The sequence below is a fragment of the Cricetulus griseus genome, chromosome 4 (genome assembly GCF_003668045.3).
Source record: "Cricetulus griseus strain 17A/GY chromosome 4, alternate assembly CriGri-PICRH-1.0, whole genome shotgun sequence".
Classification (NCBI taxonomy): domain Eukaryota; kingdom Metazoa; phylum Chordata; class Mammalia; order Rodentia; family Cricetidae; genus Cricetulus; species Cricetulus griseus.
This window is the reverse complement of record NC_048597.1, coordinates 2,207,987-2,233,736: the sequence shown is the minus strand read 5'-3', so window position 1 is coordinate 2,233,736 and position 25,750 is coordinate 2,207,987. Positions and strand designations below refer to the sequence as shown.

Below are 25,750 nucleotides of genomic sequence, written 5' to 3'. Positions count from 1 at the left end.
CAATGTCACAGAAGGCTGCGACCAGGAATAATAAAAGTGTGATATAAAAGATGGGCTGACGAGATGCTCGTTAGGTAAACTTGTCACCAAGGCTGATGACCTGAGTTTAACCCCTTGAACCCACATGGTGGAAGAAAAGAAATGACTCCCACAAGTTACCCTCTGACCACACACACACACACACACACACACACACACACACACACACACTATGTAAAACACCACATAAATGAGAATTCTGTCATTATAGTTCTTACCAGTTAGCAAAGCACATCCATTATATACTCTTAATCCTTAAATTCACATGCTGGTGATATTTGGAGGCAGGGCCTTTGGGGAGGTTTTTCGGGGTTAGATGAGGTCTTGGAAGTGGGACCCATGTGGAATTAGAGGCTTCATAAGGAGGAGCCACACTGGCGTGCCTCTGCCTCCCGTGGCTGTGACACCACAGCCGCACACTGTTGCAGAAAGAATACATAAAGGCAGACGTGAAGCTGTTTGAAGAAGAAAAAGGGGTCAAACAGACAGAACACAGCAGAGTATGCCAGGAGTACCCTAAGCAATTGCGTGAAAACCGCCTCAGTAAGGCCACATGACAAATTCAAAGTAAGTTCAAAACAAACCAACCCAGAAAGGCAAGAAGAAGACCGTGCTCTTGGATTTCCAACCTCTACAACTGGGGGCTCAATAAAAGTTTATTTATGGATGCCTCCGTCTAGAATCCCTCACTGCAGCAACAGAGTGCAGTTACACGGTCTTTTTAACTGATGGAACTCTGTGTCAGTGGCTGCTAACTGACATCTTACATTTCCATTTGAAAGGTGACAAAAAGCCATCCTGAGAAGAGCTGGGGTGATTCACTCCACAGATATTTACTAAATAATATGCCAGGAGGTGTCCCAAGCACCACAGTAAAGTAGTGCCAAACCAGATACAATTCTGGTCCTAATGGTGTGGAATCCATGCTGGAGAGACAAAGAAGTAATTAATGAGGTGAAACGATGTATTATTTAATTGAAAGAAAGGACTCGGGTGAGCAGTAAAAGAACACTTACCTAGCAGGGGCAAGGCCCCATCTTCTGCATGGCAAAACAAATCGTAAAGAACATTACATAACATTAGAGATTTAAGAAAAATAAATAAATCTACATGCTGTAGTCAAGTACATTGAAAACAAAAAATGACACAGAGTGGCCAGGGAAGGTCTCCAGGTGGCTTCTTAGTTAGCTAATGTGGATTTATCTAAGGTCAGGGAGTGGAGTCTTGGAAGGGAACAGTTCGAGGAAGCCTCTTGCCTGGCAGTTGCGGGTATATACTGAGGCCCGGGGAACAGCCCAGCATGGGGAGACGGCCACTGTGAAGAGATGAGCCAAAAGGAGCCATGGGGGAGACCCATGAGCTGCCAGGTCACATAGCCTCTCACGGAACTCTGGCTTTCCTCTGAGGTACATGAGAGCTACTATAAGTCTTTAGCTGAGGAAGGGCTGGCTGACTGATACGACACAGCCCCTCTGTCAGAGCCTGTAGAATTCATAGAAGAATTCAAATTCACAAGTTCTATTGAAAAGTCATTTTCTAAATGTCAAATGCCTGCTTCCTCCCCACTAAAGTACAGCAGGTGGTTCTTGGCAGGGAAACAGTCCATTCCTTCCGACACAAGCACCGAAGGGTAGGATGGAAATGAAGAAACGGGAGGCACACTGGCTAAGTTTAGTCAGCCTTCACACTTGCTACCAAGAAGCACATATGCTCGGGCTCAGTGCCGGAAGAGGGTTGCCATTGTCTCTCTCGACACAGAACCCAGTTATTTTGGGGTGGCCAAGTGTCTGGAGGAGGCTCTGCTACTCCCCACTCTGCCAGGAAGGAGGCTTAGGGGCTGAGACAGGACATAAGGGGCTAGAGGTCACCATGGCCTTGTCTTTTCCTTCCCAGCTCAGGCTGGTCCAAGAAACGGACATGGAACTGTGTTCTCACTATGGTGTTAAACACCCCACACAGTTCAGCCATCGTCACAGACCAGCCACTTCCCATGTATCTACAAACAGAAATGGATAACTGAGTATGATTAAAAAAAAAAAAAAAAAAAGGAGAGAGAGTGAGGGAAACAGCAAGACGGCCTTTGCAGCTGGGGCCACCACCTGCTCACAGCAGTGACTGCCGGCTTCCTGCACCTTAGATGTCCCTCCCAGGCCTGAGTTGGGAGTCCCAGTGCAAAATGAAAAAGAATCTCTTGTTCAAAATCTGTGACTTTCAAGATGGTAATAGCACCGCTAGAATCCAAAGGGGTGTTTTCTTTGCTAGGAGACTGGAGGTCAACTCCAGAATTCCGTGAGAATCTACCAAAAGACAAGGGCTGTTGACCTTCACTGAAAACTAAGAAAGGAGGGTGATCCTCCTCCTACTTAGACTGCATCAAAAGTCATATTTAATTTGGCTGCACTGGGGATGGAGAGATGGCTTGGTGGTTACAAAATGCTTGGTGTTCTGCCAGAGTGACCCAGGTTGGGTTCCCAGCACCCATCCACATCAGGCAGTTCACAACTCCCCGTAACTCCAACTCCAGGGGCTCGAACCCCTTCTCCTGGCCTCTGTGGGCATGCAGATACACACAGATAAAAATAAAACACAAACATAAAAGGAACAGATGGTGGGTTTTGCACTTGAAGACGGCATGCAGCTGGAGCAGAGCACATGGAGAGGGGTGTGTAGCTCAGCTATTCTGGAATAGACACGATACTAAGAACACGTGTTGGGGGCGTGCAGAGCCTCATGGCAGCTGAGAAGCCACTCCTCAGAGGCATCACCAGGTTCTGAAGCCATGACTTTCACCTTAGACGTCCAGGTCCCAGAACTAGGAGATCCAAGTTCCCACTGTTCACAAACCCCCCAGTGTGTTCAACGGTTCTCCGTGACCTCAGCAAACCTACCCCTTCTACATCAGTTTGCATCAGCACATGGTTTTGGAAGTTTGAAACTGAACTATCCCTTTTCTTAATGATTTCCTGCTATGCCTACTTAAGCCTGTCACATGACTCTTTTGGTCTTTCATCCGCATTGCATCTTAACCCAGGCTTTGTCTCGCCTCCTCCGAAGGATGTCACAGCCTGAAGTTTCCTTAAGCATTTGCTGGTGGGCCTGAAAAAATCATGACCAACTCTTAGTTTATTTGTGGTTCAGTGATCCTGGTTACTCAGAGCAAATGTAGGAGTCATGTTTGATTCAGAGAGAGAAAAAAATCATATATCTGTACGGGTCTGACTCAGAACAGACACATTTATTTAGAGATTATCAATTTCACAAACACCACGGGTCTTTATTATGAGCTCAGCTGTTCAGACATGCCTAAGGCACACCACCCTGCAGGTTAGCATCACCGTGGATTCTCAAAGCTGCTGATGTGCTTCAAGAACAGACCCTTAGCCTTATAAGGGAAACAGCTGTGAAGGGTGACAGTGTGGTGGACCCAGGGCGGCACCGAGGCCAGAGGGGTGGTCCAGTCCTGTAAGGAAACTGCCAAATATCCCTGAGAAGGGAGCTGCACCTTCTTAGGCCTCAGTTTCCTTTCCTGCAAATACAGGCATTGACCTTATTTCCTGGCTCTGCAGTTTTCCAGCTTCAGTGTTCAGAGATTCAATCCTCGGTCTAACTACCAAAGCCAAGAAAATCAAAGAAGCCATGGACCCTGTTGACAGCCCTGGTCTTGACCCTCCTTGCTGTGAGGGTAGGGTATGCAGCCATCAGAGGTAAGGCTGGGAGGCATAGACCAAACCTCACTGGACTGCTATTATTCCCTACTTTCAGTTCACTGTGTGACCAACCACCTTTGTTCTGAGCTCAGGAAACTAGGGACTGTGGTAGAAACTCAGACCAGAGAGGCAAAGAAACTTGCCTGCAGGGCCACAGCTGTATAGCCAGCAGGAGGCTGAGAGAGGGCGATTCCAGGCAACGTGGCTCAACAGCTGCCCTCAGAGGTTAGGGTAGCAGGGCTCTATGCAAGGAGTCTGTCCTCATGCCTAGGGCCCTGAGAGACACCAGAGGCCTCCGGCCAGCAGAAAATATGCTAGAGGGAGAGCAGGAAAAGGTTTTTTTTTTTTTTTTTTTTCCTCCCAGGGCTGCCCATATTGACATTGCAGAAGCCCTAGGACCCAACAGGCATTTCTTGACCACTTCAGTGGGAGGCTGTCTTGCTGAAACCACCTCATGCAGATTCCTGGTACCCATGCAAGCCACCAAACTGGCAAGAGAGGGTTGGTTTGGGGAGGTGTAGGGCTAGAAAGCCTGGCTTCATCTGGCCTTGATCCAACATCAGTGGGATTTGTGACTGGTCACTACTCCCTAACACATGCAGTCATACATGAACTGGGATGATTCTACCTCTCCACACGTTCCAGGCCTCACCACCTGCCTCTTCCTCCACACCATCTGTCCCACAAAGGGTCCCACTCTGTGGAACCTAGCAATCCCTCCTTTCCTTTGGCTTCTCCAAGGGACAGGAACTCAGTCTCGACCCTCTTTGTCCTCTTGCCACCTCACATTGTGTTTTCTGAGGGAATAAATGGTGCACCTCCTCACACTAAATGTTTAACTTGGACCTGGGAACCCCCTGAGACGGTGCTATTGACCAGGATCACAAGGTAAACACAAATCAGCTTCCCAGGAAGCTGCACTGCCATACTGTTTCTGAAAAAGAGGGCTTAGTGAGTTAGTCACTTTTTAAAAAATAATTATGCCCCGATTCCAAAGAATCCGGTCTGCATTTCACTCTCTAGGTATTTCATATTTATGCTATTTCATAGTATGGCTCCCTTCTGTTCAGAGAGGGGCTACCTTTGCCCTGGCACTCACTCTGCCTCCACAGTCCACCTGCTCACTCTGCTTAGGAACCTTCCCGGCTTCCATTTCCTCCTAAACACCATTGACTTTTGATCTTGGAGCAGAGGGGTGTGCTTTTATTAGATTCAATTTGCAGGAAGGCCCCAGGTTCCCTGCGAATCGAGCCATAATAGTCAATGAATAATCACAGGGCTCAGGCAAGCTTCAGTAACTAGGAAACCACCCAAGAAAATCGAGGGGGAAAAAAAGCAATCAGAAACGGTGAATGTGTATCCGTTATGTTCCTAAGCATGTACCTGCCCAAGGCTGAGGTAGATCAACCACCAAACTGGCCAGGCTAGAGGATGCTTGAGCCAACCAAGGACTCCTTCCCCAGAGGTCAACCCAAAAGGCATCCCAGGTCTGTTGCTGTTACTTTAGATCAGGTTTTACATACTTGGAACCATCAGGGCTGGGTTGCTTTCCAGAATGCCTTCCTTCATTTCCACGAGTGAGACACCTTACCCCCCCCCAAAAAAAACATCCCAAAATGATCACCAAGGAAAGCTCAGAAGCCCATCTTTACCGAGCCTTCTACCTTGCCGATGAATTCTAAGTTCATCTCAGAGACTAATCAAAGTTTAATGACACAGGTGCCGTTACACTCGTGTGACAACTTCTTTTGCAGCTTTCTGCTCAGTGTTACAGTGCTGTCTTCCAACTGTCAGCCTGAGAGGCCCTGAAAGGCGTCTTGGCTCAGGGAGGCCCTGGGTGAGTAAGGAAGACCCTGGGCACCATGAGTGCCCACAGTGTCTGGAGCACAGGTGAAGGAAGAAAGTGGTCCTGTTGGGATATCTGAGTTTCAAGAGATCAGTATGTGAGTGCCAAGGTTCTCAGGCACACAGTCAAGGCTTGAGAATATGCGGAGGGAGGCCATAGGTCACCCTCCGTCAGCTGGAATTGAAGTCCAGATAAATCAGTACCTTCGGCTATGGTTTTAAAAAAAAAAAAAAAAAGGTAACATATGCTGGTCCATGTCTCCATGGTAACGGACTTAGGGAATCTGTATCCATTTATGGAGTTCCCCCTCCTCGACCTGGGTTCTCTGACCCAGACCTGAACACGAACTGAGAAGCCACGAGGAAATATCGATTCCGTCTGAACATGGCTGTTTTAGCTTAGTGGATTGGGCCCTGACTCCTGAAAAGGTGATACACCAGAGGGAAATATCAAGTACAACAGTAACTCAATTGGCCAGTAACTTCTGATGGGGTGTTGCCATGGAAACCAGGAGCCCTGAGTACCAGGGAAGCTGCGGCCTTCTACTCGCTTCCCGATAAGGCTGTCCTTGGAACGTACCAATCGTCAGTCTCATGGCCTTGCCGAAGCTAGACATGTGCAATTCCATACGCATCTCTGGTATCCACCTAAACTTCTCTACTCAACCCTGAACACACACCTGCGCCCACAGAGCAAACGCGCGGGCTTCCAGCCGTGAACTTGTCACTTTGCCACAAAAAGGGAAACTGCCCTATGGCCGGTGCTTTTGACCATGAGTTCGGGAGACGCACTCTGGACTTGGCATGTCCTTGACCTGATATTAAAGTGTAACACCAATCAATGCCTTGATGAATTAGTAAGGCTGGTGCTCAGCCAAGTGAGCGCTAAGGCTCGGCTCGGCTCTAGGGGGCGCCATCCCCACCGAGGCGGTAGGAGGGGCCAACCCAGAGCCGAGCGGCTACGCCACGTTCCACTCTTCCACTCGCGACTCGGCCACCCGCCTACTCGTTTGCGCCTCCCTAACCTCACGTAAGAGTCTCTTCATGACGGAAGGACCAGAGATCAGAATCCGCACATAGTTCCAAGCACAGGGCCGGCTCCACGGCGGAAGCCTCACCGCCTATCCCGCGTGCCACCGGCGCCACCCGCTTGGATCCGGGGACGCAGGAGGGCACGGCCCTGCCTTTCCTGCTGACCTCCAGGGCGCACGGCCCGAGTCGGCCCCGGGAGCAGAGGCCAGCAGGCGGGCAACTGCGGGCAGAGGACCGTGGGGCCGCGGCTGCCGGAGCGCGGGTCTCCTCCCACGCCGGCCTCCAGCTCGCTCCTCCTCCCCGCTCTCTCCGTCACCCCTGCTGTCCCCTCCCCCGGTCCCCTCCGGCCCTCCCCCAGCTCCAGAAGAGCGCGCGGCCGGGACACCAGGCTGATTACTTCCTCCACCGCGGCGCTGAGCACGGACTGGACGCCGCCGAGTCCCACCAATCCCCGCCGTCGCCCCCGGCCCCGCGCTCCCGGATCGGCCCCGCGCCCTCGCCTCGCCTCGCCTCGCCTCGCGCGCCCGGATCACCGCGATCTCCTCTCACAGCCGCCCTCCGGCCGGCCCTGCCCGCTGCGGCGCGGTAAGAGCAAGAGCGGCCCCGTGTGCGACGGTCCGCGGGAGGAACTCCGCCCGGGGTGGGGTGCGGTGCGCGCGGATGGACGGACGGCCCTGCTCCGGCCGGTCGGCAGGTCGGCAGGTCGGCAGGTCGGCAGGTCGGGCGCGCGTCCCAGAGCCGCTCCGGCTGGTTCTCGGGCACCCAGTGGCCTCGGCGAGGGACCCGGGCACCGGGCAGGGCGTGTGCAGCCCGCTTTTGTTTTGGGGAAAACCAGTGCCCGCCTGGTGCGGTTCCTGCCCGGGGCGCGCGACTGCATTTCTCCAGGTGGCTTGGCTTGGGGGACCCGAAGAGGGTGGCCGCGGTGGCCCCAGGATGGGAGTGACTTGAGGCGGGGAGGCACTAGGCCTGGGAGGATACGGGGGTGCCCGGCGCCTGAAACACCTGGGAAACTGCGGCTCCCAGGAACGTGTCACCTGCTTGGCTAGGTTTGGGCCCCCACCCCCCTACCCTCCGGCCCTGCGAAGCCAGCACAGGACAGCGTCCCAGAGGAGGGTGCGCATGGCTGCGCTGCCTTTATTTATTTCTCCTTAAGAGTATATGAAGGTGTCGTGTGTGTGTGTGTTTCACCTGTACTTATTTATTCATTATTTAATCTCGTGAGATTTATGCTAACCTGCACTAAATTTCAGCGGACCTTAAAATAGTGGTTGGCTCGCTACTTATTTAGGAAGTAAAGCGGTGAGCAGGCCTGGTTGGAGACAGGAGTCACTTAATTCACCAGTTAAGAGATAGAGAGAGAGACTCGCTCCCTACCTTATCTGCCTGCCCACACCGCCTCGGATCGGGAGATACATCTCAGTGTTAAGCTTTTATTAAAATTCTGAGTAATCTCGCAGTACAGTAAATGTGAACACCGTGCGCCCCACAGGGAAATAGTCTAACTCTCAGATCTGGAATTAGTCATCCATCTCCCTAAACTGATCGCTTTCTAAGCGAAAAGCAAACCGACCTTCAAAAGGTTTTGTTCTTCCAAAAATTTACCTAAATACAGACCTGTGCTCTCTTATAAATGGTTACCAGTTCCAACAAGGATTGTTTGCCAGTGAAATTCTTGTTTTAAAACTTCACTTCTCAGTCGTTAGGTTTCCATCATTTACTCCTGCTCTTTTTATTTTTTTTTTATTTTTTGAGTACACGTAGCAGTGAGTCCCCTGAGTACCAAAGAGTCTAAACTTGAAAATTGATTTATCCAGAGTCTCGACTTGTCCCAGGACTTAGCAAGCACGTTCAGTAGGATAAATGAACCTAAATTTGATTAGCCGTGTGTCTGCCTGAAGCCATTTAGTCAAGTGCTTTAATTCTACAGGGTTTTTTTTTTTTTACAAAACTCATTAAAAGCCGGGCAACAAAGGAACCCTGTTCTGCAGCTGGTAATTACAGCTCTTTATGTGGGAGTGGGAACCTCCCTTTTCTCCTCCTGTTTGTACACAAAAGGCAGGGAAGAAGTTCTTCCACAACCATTCATCCCTCTCAGAAGCTAAAACTCAGAATTAAGTACGCAAGTATCTACACATCGGTCCACAGAGAGCCCTGTCTGACAGACCCTGGAGGGACTGTGTCGACGTTTCTGGCTCTCTGATTGGTCTCCTGCTTGAGGCTTGTGTTCAGTCAACAGGTTACAGGGCTGAGTCCATTAAAGTAGGCCACACGAAGTTCTCAGTAGTCGAGCATTTCACAGGGCTATGACAAGAAGGCCTGCTTTAATCACATTTGTGTGCTCTCTGCTTCTGTGGGATGTGGTAGGGAGAGCCCAGAGCCCTGTTCACCTGAGGTGTAATCCCCATAGACAACCCAGTAGAAGTGTGTCCCCAGGACAGTGACTCGGTGTCAGCTGCCTCCATGGTAACTTTTGGGACCTGGACATAGGAGGATTGAGGGGGTGGGACTTGGGGCTTCATTGACACGGGGAGCTCGGCATTCTGTCGTGGTGGCATTTGTTTGTAAAGAATATCGAATCCTTAGTGGATGTGGCTGAGATAGTATACCAAGGGAGAGTCTGAACGAATGTACCCACTGTGGAGACTGGACAGACCCTGCCCTGACTCCTTCCAGAACTGGCTGGTGTTCCTTCAATGATCCTCAGCCTTTGTGAGCCATTATAACCCAAATCCTCATATCTGAGCTCCCAACAGCCTCCCCGAGGACCCCTTTCCCCCCTTGTTGCCTTTTAATCAAGGTGTGAGTGTGTGCACGCATGCACGCATGTTGGAGAGTAAGAAACTGTTAGGACATCTGCATTGGCCATAATGTTGACTCTAAACAGAACACGAGGAAGAACAATGCAAGTTAAATAGTTCTCTGAGGAGGTGCTGTCCGCTGGCTCTATCAAGTTCTACCAATTGCACACTAATTTTAGTGAGTGTTTGTTTAACAGGCGGGTGCGCACGGAGGAGAGCAGGTGTGGGCCACTGTGGGTGACACCAAGGACCTGCTGAAGGCTCCCCATGTTCTGTACCTTGGAGCCTGGAGGGTGGGGAGCTGCCGGCAGGTTCAGTGACTCCATCTGTTTACAGCTCTGGTGGTATTGTTGAAGGCCTCCTTACTTCATATCACTTGGTTCGACCCATAAGTACACATTAGGGCCCCAGGAAAATTTTCAGCCCACTGCAAGTCACATTTTTGTTTTCCAGCACGCTCAAAAGCAGTCTTAACAGGCCGAATTGATTCGACTATAGTCAGTAGACCTAATGTATTCACAACATTATGTAAGCACCAAGTAAATATTCAAAGTACCGAGACGCTTTTCCTCCTCCCTTCTAGTTCCTAAGACCTCATGTGTATGGCCGCCTCCCTTCACAGGGGCCTTGTCACTGCCAGTAGCCACTGCAGCCAGCTGGTGGTCAGCAGAGCTCTGGTATGAGCCCCTATTATTAAAGCAAGGCCTGGCTTCGGGAAGGGGTGCAAAACTGCTACACACATGAAGTAGAGAAGTCCTGAGGTCACATAGGCAGAGCCTGAGGATCTGCGATGATGAGGGGCTGGGTCACTCAGGGTCATGTGTTTCTGCATGTCTCCAAGAAGAATGGTGGGAAGAGGGTGCTCTGGTGTGACCCCTGCGTGGCTTCCATTAGGTGCTCAGGTTGAATCTGACTGCCCTGTGCAGACAGGAGGAGATGCTGGCATGTGGCCCTGCTTGGCACCACCTAAGGCCTCACCTCAGCTGCCCATAGAAGTGCTGCTGAGACTCCTGGCGCAGCCTCCTTGCTCTGCTAACCCAGGGTGTGGGGACAGCCCATGAAGTGAGTCTCACATCTAAGTAGAGCTCTGTAGGGCCCCCATCCCACCCCACGTGGTGCGCCCCCACTCTCCTTGAGAGCGACTTTGTCTGGGGCCCTTAAATAAGAATTCCCACATCCAGGCGTGTGGAATACTGCTGACTTTGTGTTGCACCCACCTAAATATTGATGTCACCGCCAATATTACCTTTAAAACGTGCTTCAATTGTAACCCCTCTAACTCTGTCTCGTTTGCTTTTTTTTTTCTTCAAGATGAATGATTTCGCAATCAAGAACATGGACCAAGTGGCCCCTGTCGCTAACAGTTTTCGAGGGACACTCAAGGTATGTGTGCTTCTTAATTAAAACTTCTCTTGACAATTTTAGAAATTCCATCGATAAGAGGGGGAAAACCCATGTTGGACTGTGTCCCAGAAAACTGGTTCTGGTCCCAGGTTTTTACATATCTTACCTGTGTGACTCTGGGGGAAATTATGTAATCTTCTGGGCCTCCGTTTTCTGTACTGTGAAATGGGTATCACCATGCTATTTGTACCTGCCCCGCAAGATATGGAAAAACAAGCCCTCTGAGTCTTAAACAGTTGGAGAGAATGTGTCTGCCACCTTTTTATGCACTCAGGAGTTTCCATGGCTGAGTGCATGGAAACGCTACTTACTCTTTAACTTCTTTGCATTTATTTATGAGTGCCTGTGTGCATATACCATGATGACCCTCATGTAGAGGTCAGGGGACAGTTTGTGGGAGTCGGTGCTCTCTTTTCTTCCACCATATAGGTCCTGGGGTCGGGTCACTAGGTTTGCCTTACCCACTGATCAATCTCAGCACTCCCAGAGGACTGTTTATAAACTGAAATCAAAGAGACTAGGCATTCTTGTGCTCTTCCCATCAGGAGGAGCTGCACCCATGAGGCTATTGGGAACCTGCTCTCTCTGGTGCAGCAGCAGCAGGCCTATTTATACAAACCCCAAACAGATTAAAGGTGAAAGAGCTGGCTCCCCTGGGCAAACACTTTTCACATCATGTCTGTGAGACATTCTTGTAGCATGAGCTGGTAATTTTGTGTGTGAGTGTATGCACCAGTGCGTGTTTGTGTGCTCACGTGTGTGCTTGTGTGTGTGTGTGTGTGTGTGTGTGTGTGTGTGTGTGTGTGTGTGGAGTGAGTGCAAGCTTGTGCGTGTGAGTATAGAAGCCAGCAACAAGTGTCTTTCTCTATTGCTCTCCACTTTATTTTTTGAGACAGAGACTCTCGCTGAACCTGCCGCTCACTGGCTAAGCAAGACTGGTGTGTCAGGCTCCAGGAGCCTCCTGTCTCTGCTCTCCTGGTGCTAGGATTACAAAACAGTCTCCAGTGCTGGTTCTTGCCTTCCCTTTATTTGAGGCAGGGTCTCTTGTCTTCTACTGTGCACACAAAGGCTAACTGAGCTTCTGGGGACTCTCCTGTCTACCCCCTCTTCCCAGGACACTGGGATGACAGACAGGGTCCCCTGTCCAGCCTCACGTGGGTTCTGGGGATCCCAACTCATGTCCTCAAGCTTCCCCAGCAAATGCTTTTCCTGCTGAGCCATCTTCCCATTTCCCTAAGCCGTTTTTATGGTTACGTGTCTGATGCAAACTCCAGAGGCAGAATCTGGCACCCATTATTGTTAGGGTTAGGGTTAGGGTTAGGCATCCATTTTTCTGTTATAGTGAAGGCATCAAATCCCAGGGTGCTGGGAACCCTAACCCTAATCCTTGTTCGATTTAGCTGTGTGTCTTAAGCACGGCAGAAATGGTGTGCGGAAGTGTGACGGAGCTGAAGCCACACACAGCCCTAAGGGGGGAAAACCTCTGTAAATGCTGATGTCTGGATTCAGAGAAGGCATTCGCCACCAGAGTCTATGTTGAAATTCTTAGCAAGGCTTTGCATTATTCTGTGACTTCCTGGTTTAAAAAAAAGAACTTCCAGAAAGACACTTCTTAGAGGCCTGAGCATGCTTTTGGGAAGTTTTTTTTTGTTTGTTTTTTTGTTTTGTTTTGTTTTTTGGGTTTTTTTGCCTGACATTTATTTACTATTTCACCAAAACCATCTCCACATAAAGTCCCTGGTTCATCCAGTCAGGTGCTTCATACACCTCAGTGGGCCTGCCCTCCTGGGCCGTTGGCAGTCCTGGGGTGGGGGTTGAGGATTGAGGGCTGGGATTGGCAGCCTGCCCTCTTGTTCAACATGTCATTCGCTCTTCTGCATTTCTGAAATGAAGGCACAGCGCTGAGCTGATTTTATTTGTAAATGTGTTACACATTTATTTGCCCATGATGCAACACATGGGTCATTGTGTTACACACCATGTGGGGTTTCCAGATGATGTTGGGAAACAGAACTTTTCTTCACATTCTTAAAGGAGCCGGGCAGGGGCGGGTCAGCCTCATCGTCGGAGCTTATCCGTGCCCCTCCCATGCAGAGCTGCTGTTTTTTTTTTAAACTTTGCATATGTGGGATCACACGGCCGGCCTTTGATGCTTCCTGAGGCTGTCTTTACACTTTAGCTATATACCCGATTTTTCCTGAAAGGTGCCTTTGAAAGTCTGCCTGTAGTTGGTTTGAAGTTTCTTTTCTACAATCTTTTTTTTATCATAGAAAATATTAAGGTGTTTTTTTTCCCACAGATTGTTATTATCTGAACTGCTGGAGTGATGGGGACGGGCTTCTCTTGATTCACTTAAAGTAGTAGATACTTCAAAGTAACTAACTGTCCAAAGATAACAACACCTTATTATCCCTTCAATTCCCCATTTCTTTCTAGGCTTCCCTTTTTGTTTTAAGTGTTTTACACCAAAACACCCTGTCCAGTTTTTCTTTTCCTATACACCCAGTCTGATGAGATGGGTGCGGGTCTTCTCTGAAACTCCTCTCAGTGTGTTCCTAAGATTCGGCTGCTTTTAGATGTATTTAGTTTACTAATTTAAGTTGATTATGCTCTGAAGTAATCTCCCAGGCCATCTGACCCTGTGGTATTAACTAAAGACTCTAGAGTGAGGTCCTAGAAGTGTGCTGCCAGTACTGAGAGGTCATTGGCTCATGTTGCTTCAAAATGGCTGATGTCATCAGGGCTGGTGGTGAGGTTTGTGGACCAATAAGAAAACACGTCACCCCGTGACTTCATGCTGTGCCTCTTTCTCCTCCCTGTGTTCTCCAGCGCCAGCCAGCCTTTGACACCTTTGATGGTTCTCTGTTTGCTGTGTTCCCCTCTCTCAGTGAAGAGCAGACACTCCAAGAAGTGCCCACAGGCTTGGACTCCGTCTCCCATGGTAATTTGTTCCTCCAACCTAGCAGAGATGGTGCAGAGCTTCCCTCAGTAGCTGGGTTAATAAAGCATGATCGGTTTGTAAAGACAGATCTTTCTCCTGCCAAGAGTCCGGATGTCTTGAGTATTTGGTATGGACGGTCTTGATGGAAATCTTCTCCCAGGGTATGGGAGAAGCCGGTTTTCCTCTTGTTTGAGTGAACTGGTCATTGTGGTGTCTTCACATGCTGTGGCCACCTGTGAACCCAGGAGCTCTGGTGTTTTCAAGCACTTCCTCATCTCCCGGGTGTCTTCTTCAAATAGAAGGTAGTGGACATGGAAATGTGTCCAAGCTTCTCATGCTCAGTTCACATTTCTGGTTAAAACACCCCAGTGGCAAGTGCATGTACGTGTATACACACACACATACACACACACAGAGAGACATACACATATACACAGACACACATACATACACATACAGACACACACAGACACACATACACACATATATACACACACAGACACACACAGACACACACACATACACATACAGACACACACAGACACACATACACACATATATACACACACAGACACACACAGACACACACACATACACATACAGACACACACAGACACACATACATACACACACACATACACACAGACACACACAGACACACACAGACACACACACACACACACACACAGACACACACAGACACACACACACACACATACACACACACACACAGACACACACAGACACACACACACAGACACACACACACACACACAGAGACATACACACACAGACACACATACATACACATACAGACACACACAGACACACATACACACACACACACACACACACACAACACAGACACACACACACACACACACAGACACACACAGACACACATACATACACACACAGACACACACACACACACAGACACACACACACACAGACACACACAGACACACACACACACAGACACACACACACACACACAGACACACACACACACACACAGACACACACAGACACACACAGACACACACAGACACACACAGACACACACAGACACACACAGACACACATACACACACAGACACACACAGACACACACACACACACAGACACACACACACACACATACACACACAGACACACACAGACACACACACACACATACAGACACACACAGACACACATACAACACACACACATACACACAGACACACACAGACACACACAGACACACACACACACACACACACAGACACACACAGACACACACACACACACACACACACACACACACAGACACACACATACACACATACATACACACACACACACACAGACCACACACACACACACACCACACACACACACAGACACACACACACACACACACACACACACACACACACACCCTTTTCCCTTTGAGTTTTGGGATCACAGATTACTCTTGCTCACCCTAGCCCATTTGTATTTTGGTAGTGGTTCTCACTGTCAGTCTTCATTCTATTCAAAGGACTAGCATGTCAGATGCGTCTCTACAATTACTTCATAGTCATTGACTGGACACACTCCAGATTGGTTTGTCGTATGAGGTGGGTGTTGGACAACACAGCCTAGAAAGACTTATCAAAGCACCCGGGCTTTCGTAAGCTTGGCCTCGTCTTGTAGTCGTTTATCATCCCTGAGATTTCCGACAGCACCAGAGAAGACTATTTCTCAACAAAGTTAGGGGTGTGCCTGTTTCACAGCGCAGTGTTGTCTGAGCCTGGCACGCCCCCGTCCCACATCACACTTTCACAGTCACCGAAGGCAGCCAGGGACTGTCCAACCTTTTGGCACTGCAGTGTGACACTGTGGCCTTTGAAGGCCACACTCAAGAACCACACAGTCAGGTTACCAGAAAAGCACAGTCTCATGTTGTGGATACTCTGTACTTCTGACAGTTTTGTGCCGCATTCCTAGCCATCCTTGGCTGCGTACAGGACACAGACTACAAGGCTGGACACATCTGAGGCCTTCTGAACCAAAACCATACAGTTTAAAATGCTTAAATATGATGTAGGTAGAAGTGGCATCTGTATGTACCTGCTTTATGAGGCTATACAAAATACAGAATTTGACTTTTATCTTAAAAATTTAGCACACACACACACACACACACACACACACACACACACACACACACCGGGGACTTTGCCAGACTGAATTGGAACTCAGGTTACCCTCAGTACCCTCCTATTTCTGTCTGCCAAATACTGGGATTACAGCTGTGTACCACCAAACTCATTTTTATTCTGGATTTTTCCTAAGAAGCATAATTGGTTTTGTCTCTTAATGTCATTGTTTACTTTTTAAAAAGAAAAAAAATATGGCATGTCAAATTACATCTCTGTGATTATTATAATAGAGAATACTTTTTAAAGGAAAATATTTTCTTGTTTGCTTTTGGAGCTTTTTGGTAATACTGGGTATGGAACCCAGGATCTCCTGTGTGCTATGTGAGTGTGCAAGCATTTAGTTGCACCCTGGCCCTACAGCTGTATGCTGTTAAAGAATCCTAAGCTTCTTTTGACGTCGCCACCCTGGTCCTGACATCCCTGTGGTCTCTTTCCAGATTCAGCCAGCTGTGAACTGCCCTTGCTCACGCCCTGCAGCAAGGCAGTGATGAGCCAAGCCTTAAAAGCCACCTTCAGTGGCTTCCACAAGGAGCAACGGCGTCTTGGCATTCCCAAAAGTAAGTGCGGGGCTTTGAGGCTGGGGAGTCCCTGAAAGACATGTGTGAGACTGGTTTGGCCAGCTCTGTCTTTAAGATGCTCCTGGTTGTTTTGCAAGAGGTCACAAGAATGCAGGAGGAATGTAGCTGCCCTGTACCTGTGACCTGTGGCACACCTAACCCTGCACTCACTAAACACCAAGTGCCATTCGTGTCTCAGAACATGCCTGGGTCACAGCATGGCAGTGTCTCATTCATTTCGGAGGGGTTTGGAGCTGTCCAGGCTTGGTGAATTGTAGAAGGCCACTCCCTGCCTTCCAGATACTCACAAGTGTTTTTCTTTCTCGTCTTTCCTGCACAGACCCCTGGCTTTGGAGTGAGCAGCAGGTGTGCCAGTGGCTGCTGTGGGCCACCAATGAGTTCAGCCTGGTGAACGTGAATCTGCAGCGGTTTGGCATGAATGGCCAGATGCTCTGTAACCTCGGCAAAGAGCGCTTTCTGGAGCTGGCACCTGACTTTGTGGGTGACATCCTCTGGGAACATCTGGAGCAGATGATCAAAGGTACAGCTGCAGGACTTGGGGAGGTGGGGACCCAAACAGCAGGAGGTGTATGCTTCCACCTCAGGCTGCCCCGTAGTAAGAGTCCCTGCTTCAGAACACCCCCAAGCGAGTCAAACAGGGAGGTGATGACGGGTCTTCATTCCATGGAGGGAAGTGTGTGCGATGTTCACGCCAGATGTAGCCACAAGGCAAGAGCCTGAGTCACCAAATTGCTGGTTGTTGCCAGGCTGCACTGGTTGTGCCAGCTCAGAGCACCTTGGATATGTAGGCCAGCCAGGGTGCCATGTGAGTAAGCTCACTGGAAGAGACAAGAGAGACAGGGACATTTGAATGTAAGGCAGCATAAACAGATCATTGTGGATTTCATAGGAAAATTACTCCAGTTGCTGGGGATTTTGGAGTTCGGGCTGTAACTGATCGACTGGTACACATACTGAAATGTTAAGGGGAAACACTGAGCTCAGAAACCATTCTTGTCTCAGAACTCCAAGATCAGTGAGACTTGCTTTAAAAGATACCTGGGTCTAAATGAGGGACAGTTCCAATAAGACTAACTTAAGTTAAAAACAACCAAAGTAAGAAAATGGTTAGTGCCATGGTTAAACACGTCTGCTTTCAACAGATAAACTCAGAATCTCATCTGGGGTTCCATTGCCAGGATGGTTTAGTTATAGCTTCCTAGAGCCCAGGAAAACTGACTTTAAGGACTCCTGATTCTTTGGGAGCATGGACTGGCATTTCCCAGTGCATCCCAGGGGCAGCATGTGTATTTGTGTTGCTTGGCTTCAGGGGATGGAGTTTGTGTGATTGTGTGTTCCCAGTAAGGGAGCTTACAAGAACACACACTTTCCCTGTGGACCTCACGACATCCCAGACTAACCTGCAGAGGATGTTAGGCCTCACGGGGGGGGGGGGGGGGGGGCCGGATCCAAGTCCCTTTCCTTCAACCCCTGTTTTCCCAGCCCCAGAACCAATGGCTTTTCATAAACATATGCATGAAATTAAATGCTTTTCTAGACGGTGATGTCATTGATTTTGGAAAACTTATCCCAGATTATTAGAAAAAAAAAGTATACTAATTAAAAATTTTAAAAAAGACACATAAGGGGGTTGAAATCAGTCAGAATATGAAGGGCTAGGTGAGTCACTCCTGTATGCGCAATGCAGGATCGTGGAAGTACTGCTTTTCTTGTGGAGTTTTTAAAGTGGGCTTGATGTCTTCGTGTCTGTTTTTCAGAGAACCAAGAAAAGACAGAAGACCAATATGAAGAAAACTCACACCTCAACGCGGTCCCTCATTGGGTCAGCAACAATACATTAGGTCAGTCAGGTGACTATTTCTTAAAATCTCTGGTTTTAGTCTCTCGAGCCCCTCAGGTAGCCCTAGACCTCTTCCTGGGGTGGCTACACATGGGTATTGATCTACCAAACAGCTGAAACATGGCAGATTCCCGAAATGCATAATGGGAATCTAAGAGTCTGACTCATCTCCACTAACTCAGAGGCTGTAAAATGAAGCCAATAATATAAACTATTCTTGATGAGTTAGGATACTGTTTATATATTGAGGTGACCACTGATAGGCTGACCAGTTTAATGGAAAATTAGCTTCACCTGCTCCTTGTGTTTTTAGTGTGGCCACCGGGAAACTTAGTCTTGCTTAAGTGGCTCATGTAATCTCTAGGAGTCAACGCTGTTCTAGGCTGTTTTAACCATAAAGAGGAAAAAGAAGTCAGGAGACATTAATGTAGTGTAACACAAGATGTGGCCACAAGTGTGTGGAAGACAGTCACTGTGCTCTGAATTTGGCACCCGGGACACCTGTCTCAAAACAGGGTCTCCTAGGGGTGACCCGCAAGGTCAGGTATGGGTCTAGCTGTTGTGATGTTGACTTTAACAGCTCTGCCATCTGACCCATCCTTGTGTTCAGGTTTTGGCATGGAACAGGCTCCGTATGGAATACAGGCACCAAGCTACCCCAAAGACAGCCTCCTGGACAGCATGTGCCCGCCGTCTGCAACGCCTGCAGGTCTTGGCTCTGAGCAGGAGTTCCAGATGTTGCCCAAGTCTCGGCTCAATACTGTCAGTGTCAATTACTGTTCCATCACGCAGGACTTCCCTGGCAGCAACTTGAATTTGCTCACCAATGGCTCTGGTAAGAGGACACTCTAGAATAATGTTGTTGGTTTATCCTAGAAGCCATTCAGGATGAGAGATGGTTGGTAAGGACACTGTCTTCTGCCATTGGAGAAGGAGATTAAAGGAAAGGGTCACCTTCCGTGTGACTTTCCAAAAAAGCACAACCGGTATGAAATCCTGGTCTGGGTTCTGTAGGTATCTAGAGAGCAATACCGAATAGCATAACAACTTTAAGCTAACTTCCTCACAGTGGAGTATACTCTGTTGGACACATGGGAGTGTGCCAGATTCCAGTTTAAGGTCCACACATCTGACACGGCTATGTACACCTGTGTTACAGCCATTCATGTGGAGGTAGAAATTTCTAGCTCTCCGTAAGGTTCCTTCCTGTCCCTTCCCAGCCCTCTTCACTAGAGCAAACCATTTGACTTTCCATCATACAGATTGGGTTCTGCTGTTCTGGGGCTTCACACAGATGGGCTCCTGCTAACTGTCTTCTTTGGAGTTTGTCTGCTTCCAGCCATCCTGTTGTAGCGTTTGTTCCTTCTCGTGGCTATATAGTGTTCTACATTTTGTCCATGCTTCTGTTGGAGGAAGGTGTGATGTGTACGTAACCTTGTCCTGAGAGATTAGCACTGAGTTTAAAAGCACTCAGGGATCTGAAGGATGCTGTACCTGAGGTCCCTATATCTGCACTGGGGGTAGCTGGCAGTGATGCAGGAATTGGGACCAAGATGCACTTGAATCCATGATCCAGGGGCACTGGCCCTTCTCACATCTTGGAGGGGTCTCAGCATGTGTTTGGTTGCTTTTTACCAGGGAAACCCAAGGACCATGACTCTCCAGAGAATGGTACAGACAGCTTCGAGAGCTCCGACTCGCTCCTGAGGTCCTGGAACAGCCAGTCGTCCCTACTAGATGTGCAGCGGGTACCTTCCTTTGAGAGCTTCGAGGAGGACTGTAGCCAGCCACTGTGCCTCAATAAACCAACCATGTCCTTCAAGGACTACATCCAAGAGAGGAGTGACCCAGTTGAACAAGGCAAACCAGTTATTCCTGCGGCAGTACTGGCTGGCTTCACCGGTGAGTGTGCACTCAGGGCCCCAGCGGGCTTCTATGTGACTGCAATGGCCACCATGCTGCTGTGACACTCTTCTAAGTTTGGCTGTGACACTCACGCTCTGGGGTTAACTGTACCCAAGTCCCACAAGACCAGGCTTGCAGAAGTTTTCATGTTAGGGTCTCAGGGGGTAGGAGGAGACCACAGGCCACATCCTCTACCTGGGACAGGAGGAGGAAGGGTGAGAGAGGGACGGATGAACAGACTGGTCCTGGTTCTGACTCATACTCTGGATCTCCAGGAATGTAAACTGGCCTGGGAAGGGTGGGAGCTGGCTCATGGGATACCAGCACTATTTACCTCTCTTGACCTCCTCCAAAACCATCTAAGAGGAGGAGAGAACTCTTCTGGGCAGAGAATGAATCTTAAAGCTGTTTTTAGAACCAGACAATTTCAAAACTGGGGCAAAAATACCAAGAATGTTCATTTTCACCACTATAGATGCCTTTAAATAAACCTTCTTCTCATGCTGGCCATAAGAAGCCACTATGGATTTTAAAAGAAAAAAAGCTTAAAAAAAAAAGATTAAAATGAAGATGTGGATTTTCTTTTTCATTGTCAAAAACAAATATATATATTTACATATTTTTGACAATGAAAAAGATTATATATATATATATAATCTATGAACCTAAGGCCATTTTGATACCTAGGAATCCAAAGAAACCTGACAGCATTAGGAGTGTCTACCTGGATGGTTATAGTAGTACTGTTTGTTGGGTAGCCCAGCCTGTGGCCTGTGGTGTTACCTCGGGTAGTGTGGAGACGCACTAAGGAATATCAGTTCAGAGGTGACAAGCCCTAGTGGCCATTGAAGTGAGTCAGCTCGGCCTGGCCCCATCTGAGGTCTTTCTGTCCCTCCCCAAGGCCTTTTCACATTTGCAGACAAGGTGACAGCTGGGCTTAGGGACAGACCTCAGCTTTCCTTCTCTAATCTGTGATAGGGACCCAAGACAAGTCACTCTCCCGAGTACATCCTTAAGAAAGGTGAGGCTGCAGCAAGCCTCCTCCTCCTCACAATGGTAGTCCTGACTGCCTGTGGAGCAAAAAGACAGACGGCTGTAGATACAGGTCACCTCGTGAGTGTGGCATGCAGCCAGGTCTCACATCAAACAGCGATGAATGCCTGTGATGAAATGACCCTTAAGTACCCACCCCAGCCCCACTGGGTCTTTCTAGAAATAAAATTTTTAAGGTGCTGGAAAGCATTAAAAAGGCAGGATTGGTACTGATGAGGGCTGGTGACCCTGTATCCTCCTCCCAGAAGACAAAGACAGCAGCCAAGGAAGAGCCTTGGCTCAGCCATCCTCTTGGAGGAGTACTGGGTAGAGAGGAGGTTACTGTGGCTTCTGTCCGTTAAAGTGCTTCCCTGAGGCGCCACCTGTTCGTCCATACAGTCCCTGGTGGGGTCCATGTTTTCAAGACAGCCTGATCCCTGGGAGGGTCAGGTTCCAGCTGACCTTGAAGAACCCTCTCTAACCTGCCTCCCTTTATCCCCAGGAAGCGGACCCATCCAACTGTGGCAGTTCCTTCTGGAGCTGCTCTCTGACAAATCCTGTCAATCTTTTATCAGCTGGACAGGGGATGGATGGGAGTTCAAGCTTGCTGACCCTGACGAGGTACGGACCATTTGCACCCTCAACCCCAGTTTGGGTTCTAAAGCTGGCCCCGGACACAGGGAAAGTCAACAGAACCAGCAAGAGCCCTTCCCCAACCAGGAGCTCCGGCTCTGGGGCTAGCTGAGCCGAAGGACGCCACTCGAGGGCTTGTTCATGAATGGGCCCAGTGTCCTTTGGGCAGTGCCCTCCCTCCATGGACATTGTCCGTCACAGGTTCTCTAGTTACCCTCGGCAAGTTCTAGCGGGAATTCACCTTTGTCCCAAGTTGGACAAGGCACATAGCAGCCAAGGAGCCTTCAGGGTTGGCCCTGGGTCCCTCTGCTGGAGATGGCTTTGGTAAGGCATGATGCCAGCAATATACATAACGTAATCTGTCACCCTCTCTGTGTCTGGGGGAATAAGCATGTCTCATGCATGAGCCAGGGCAGTCTTTCCAGCTGTCACATGGCTTGGAACGTATCTCAGTTGGCAGAGTGGCTGCCTAGCTCGCTCACAGCCGTAGCTTCTAGCCCCAGCACCACCAGTCAGGTGTCATGGCACCCTCCTGTCTGTAATCAGCAGGGAAGCAGAGGTTGGCGGAGGGTAATGACCAACCTAGGGTTATGAGACGCTAGCTTTTTAAAAGGGGTTGGGGGGGGGGGTGTAGGGCAGTGTTGAAATAAGCATTATAGAGGATGGCTGACAACAGATGACCCTGTCTGGGACACCCCTGGTTCCAAATGGTTGGCCCCAGGAGCTGGAGGACAGGGGGAGATGGGGACATCCCTGGCCCTTGTACAGAGAAGCATCTCCACACATTTAAAGTGACCCAGACATGTCCCCATGACTTGGGTCCTATAGGGTGAGCATCCAGGGTCAGGGGAGGCAATCAAGATTGACACAGGTGACTCTGACCTTTCTATGTCTTCCCAAAGGTGGCCCGCCGGTGGGGAAAGAGGAAAAATAAACCAAAGATGAACTACGAGAAGCTGAGCCGGGGTCTACGATACTACTATGACAAAAACATCATCCACAAGACGTCAGGCAAGCGCTACGTGTACCGATTTGTGTGTGACCTGCAGAACTTGCTAGGGTTCACTCCTGAGGAACTGCATGCCATCCTGGGCGTCCAGCCTGACACAGAAGACTGAGGTCCTTGGGACGACCTTGAGCTGGCCCCGGGCCCGGGGACTGAGTGGGAAGCCTGTCCTGACCCACTGCTCCAAAGACCCTTGGGAGGGCAGGATGGAACCCCTCTGGGAGCTGCCAAGCAGCAATGGCCTCCTTTCATTCCATGCCTCTTCCACAAGGCCAGTTCCCCAGTGGTGGAAGGTGGCATGGCCTCTCTGTCCTGACACAAGACCTGGAAGGGAAGGGGCTCTGGGAAGCCACCCCAGCACCGAGCAGGCTGTGTGCTGATCACAGTCATTGAGGCTATTTGAGATGCGCCAGGGAGCTAGCGTGTGGTGGATGCACAAACCCTGAAAAACATTGTTTTTCCTTTGGCCTTTTGCCACCAGGAGTAGCAAATGCAAAAGCCACCTCTTGAGAGCCAGCTAGGCAGGTGGAGAGCAGCGACTGCTCCATTTCGGAAGTCATTTTGTACATATTATTGTATCTTATAACGTCAAAATCCGCCAACCGTTCTATTTAACAGAAATTGTATATTGTATTTAAAAGTAATTATAACTGTGTTTGAATCAAGAATGCAGATACCTGGTAGATTTTCTTTTCTTTTTTTTTTTCACTAGCACCTAGGAATGTCATTTTACACAGATTTAATCTCTCAGGAGCTAACTGAGAGAAATCGTAATATACTGTTTTCATTTGATTTTCCAACAGGAATGGGGTCTGAGGGATGACCCCTGGTTTTTACTTTTGTTTTTGTTGTTGTTGTTATTTTAGTTCTGACTTGCTCATTATCTGGCCAGGACTTTGTATATTGAGGTTTGTTTTTTTTTTTTATATAAGAAATTTAATGTTATTATTTGAGGGTGCCTCGGGCCTCTCCACTTCCTCCTGGACTGTAAAGTAAAAGCTATAAAGCAGTATTTTTCTTGACAAATGGCACATGTTTTCCACTTCTCTGCATGCCTTAAGTCGGTTTCTACACAAATGTATTTTATTTTTTGGCGTAACTGTGTTTTCCAGCAACTCCCCCTCCCCCTAGCCAGTCGTTTCCTTCCTTCCTTCGCCCCAAGGTATTCTGTGTGACTACAATAAGAAGACTATTTTTGGAAATCTATGCCTCCTTTTCAGAGATCAGAAGGGATTTATGTAGCAGCTATTTTTACTGCAAAAGTAACTCACTGGAAAAAAATTGTAATTTGTACGAAAGCTTTATTTTTATCTTAGCTCATGTAAAGGGAAATGTGTTGGGCAGGGCTGAGGGTGGTCAGGAGGGATCGTCCATCAGCCTTGACCTTAAATGAAGCATGGCGCGTCCCATCTCCCTGACCTGCTGTTTCTTACATCTGGGCCGCATGTGCTTCTTTCTGCTCCATGTCCTCAGAGAGTTGACTCCTCTTATTTTCTTGGCCTCGGATACCCAGGAGTACAGACAGGGCAAGCAAGATGGGAAACGGCGTGGAGCCGCTTGTGTGATGTTCTTATCTGGTGAAGAGCTCACCCCACCATGAGACCCCAAGCTTTCACCCAGTCATTTGGTTTCAAAAGTGGGCCACAGGGTTTGCCATTCGCCAGCAGGGTGGCCTCAGGGCCAGCAGGTGACATCGATAAAGAGTCATCAAATCACGAGACCTCGAAATGGACACAAGACCAGCTGGGACCTGCTGTGCCAGTCCTGGGAGTCTTAGCCTGCAGATTGAATGCTTTGCAGCTGAGCGGAGGCTGCCTTTCAAATGGGACCTGTGTGTATAGACACTGGGACATCTGTCTATAATGTAAACAGACATGGGACCAGGGACATGTGCCTGTCCAAAGCTTAGCCAACACTTCAGTTTATATGCAGTTGAGCCACATGAAATTGCCAAGTTTAACCTGAGTTTTGTCAGCCAAGAGAGAAAGCTTTACATGGTTGAACCTAACAGTTATGGAAGTCTTTGGCGTGGTCTTGAGTATAAAGGTTTTGTGATTTGGCCTTTTCCTCCTCAAATAATAAAGTGTTTGGTTTATGCCAATGCCTCCTTGTCATGTTGGCTCCTTGGAATATTTCTCCTTCCCCGACCCAACCCAGAGACGGCAGATGAGAATTCTGTACCCTTATCTACACAACCTGGAAGTTCAGTCTATAGCCCTTCCTCAAGGAATTAGAAGAAAAAAATCTATTTCTTGTGAAAATTTATCTAGAAAAGGATGAGACTAGAACAATCAGCCTTGTATACATCAGAATTTTGGAGGAAAACTTTAGGAAGCTGGTGTTTAACATTAGAATCTGAGGTAGAAGCACCTTGGTCATTTGAGGCCACAGCTCCAGTCCTCACTGGAATTCTGATGGTGGTAAGACAACAAAATTGGCTCTTGGTCACAGAATGTGTGTTCTGGCTCCCAGGATATTTCTACATTCTAGAATCTGAAAGTATATGCTAAGAAGCAGGCCACACCCAGGCCTCACAAGTTTCCCAACTGCCTATGACAGTGCTGGGAAAAAAAAGATAGAGTCAGCAGAGGGTAAAAATCAGTGTCTCACACTCTCCAGGGAGCTCATGGCGATCAAGCAAACCACAATTCTATCCATCCCTAATTACCATCTTACAAATTAATTTTAAAAAATTAAGTCAGGAGACTGAACTAGACTCCCTTAATATAAATGGCAATGGTGTGACTGGGACAATATATGAGGCCACTGGCAGTGGGTCCAAGATCTAACTCTAATGCACA

The 25,750-nt window shown here is 48.7% G+C and overlaps 1 protein-coding gene across 1 annotated transcript; it reads left to right on the top strand.

Annotated features, from left to right (window-relative positions):
- Window positions 1–7,049: 7,049 nt before the first annotated feature.
- Window positions 7,050–25,050, top strand: Ets2 (ETS proto-oncogene 2, transcription factor). The gene is made up of 10 exons (XM_027415682.2): window positions 7,050–7,208; window positions 10,733–10,804; window positions 13,655–13,766; window positions 16,393–16,512; window positions 16,853–17,053; window positions 18,291–18,374; window positions 18,984–19,208; window positions 20,012–20,275; window positions 21,813–21,931; window positions 22,846–25,050. Exons 2-10 carry the CDS (start codon window positions 10,733–10,735, stop codon window positions 23,059–23,061), a joined length of 1,413 nt encoding a protein of 470 aa, XP_027271483.1. The 5' UTR covers window positions 7,050–7,208; the 3' UTR covers window positions 23,062–25,050.
- The last annotated feature ends 700 nt before the right edge of the window (window positions 25,051–25,750 follow it).

What these genes read in the sequence shown, in the direction of transcription:
- Ets2 (XM_027415682.2), top strand. Translation starts at nt 10,733, where the DNA reads ATGAATGATTTCGCAATCAAGAACATGGACCAAGTGGCCCCTGTCGCT. An exon ending in GCGTCTTGGCATTCCCAAAA is followed by an intron (nt 16,513 to 16,852) that starts GTAAGTGCGGGG and finishes TTTCCTGCACAG; the next exon opens with ACCCCTGGCTTTGGAGTGAG. An exon ending in GGTCAGCAACAATACATTAG is followed by an intron (nt 18,375 to 18,983) that starts GTCAGTCAGGTG and finishes CCTTGTGTTCAG; the next exon opens with GTTTTGGCATGGAACAGGCT.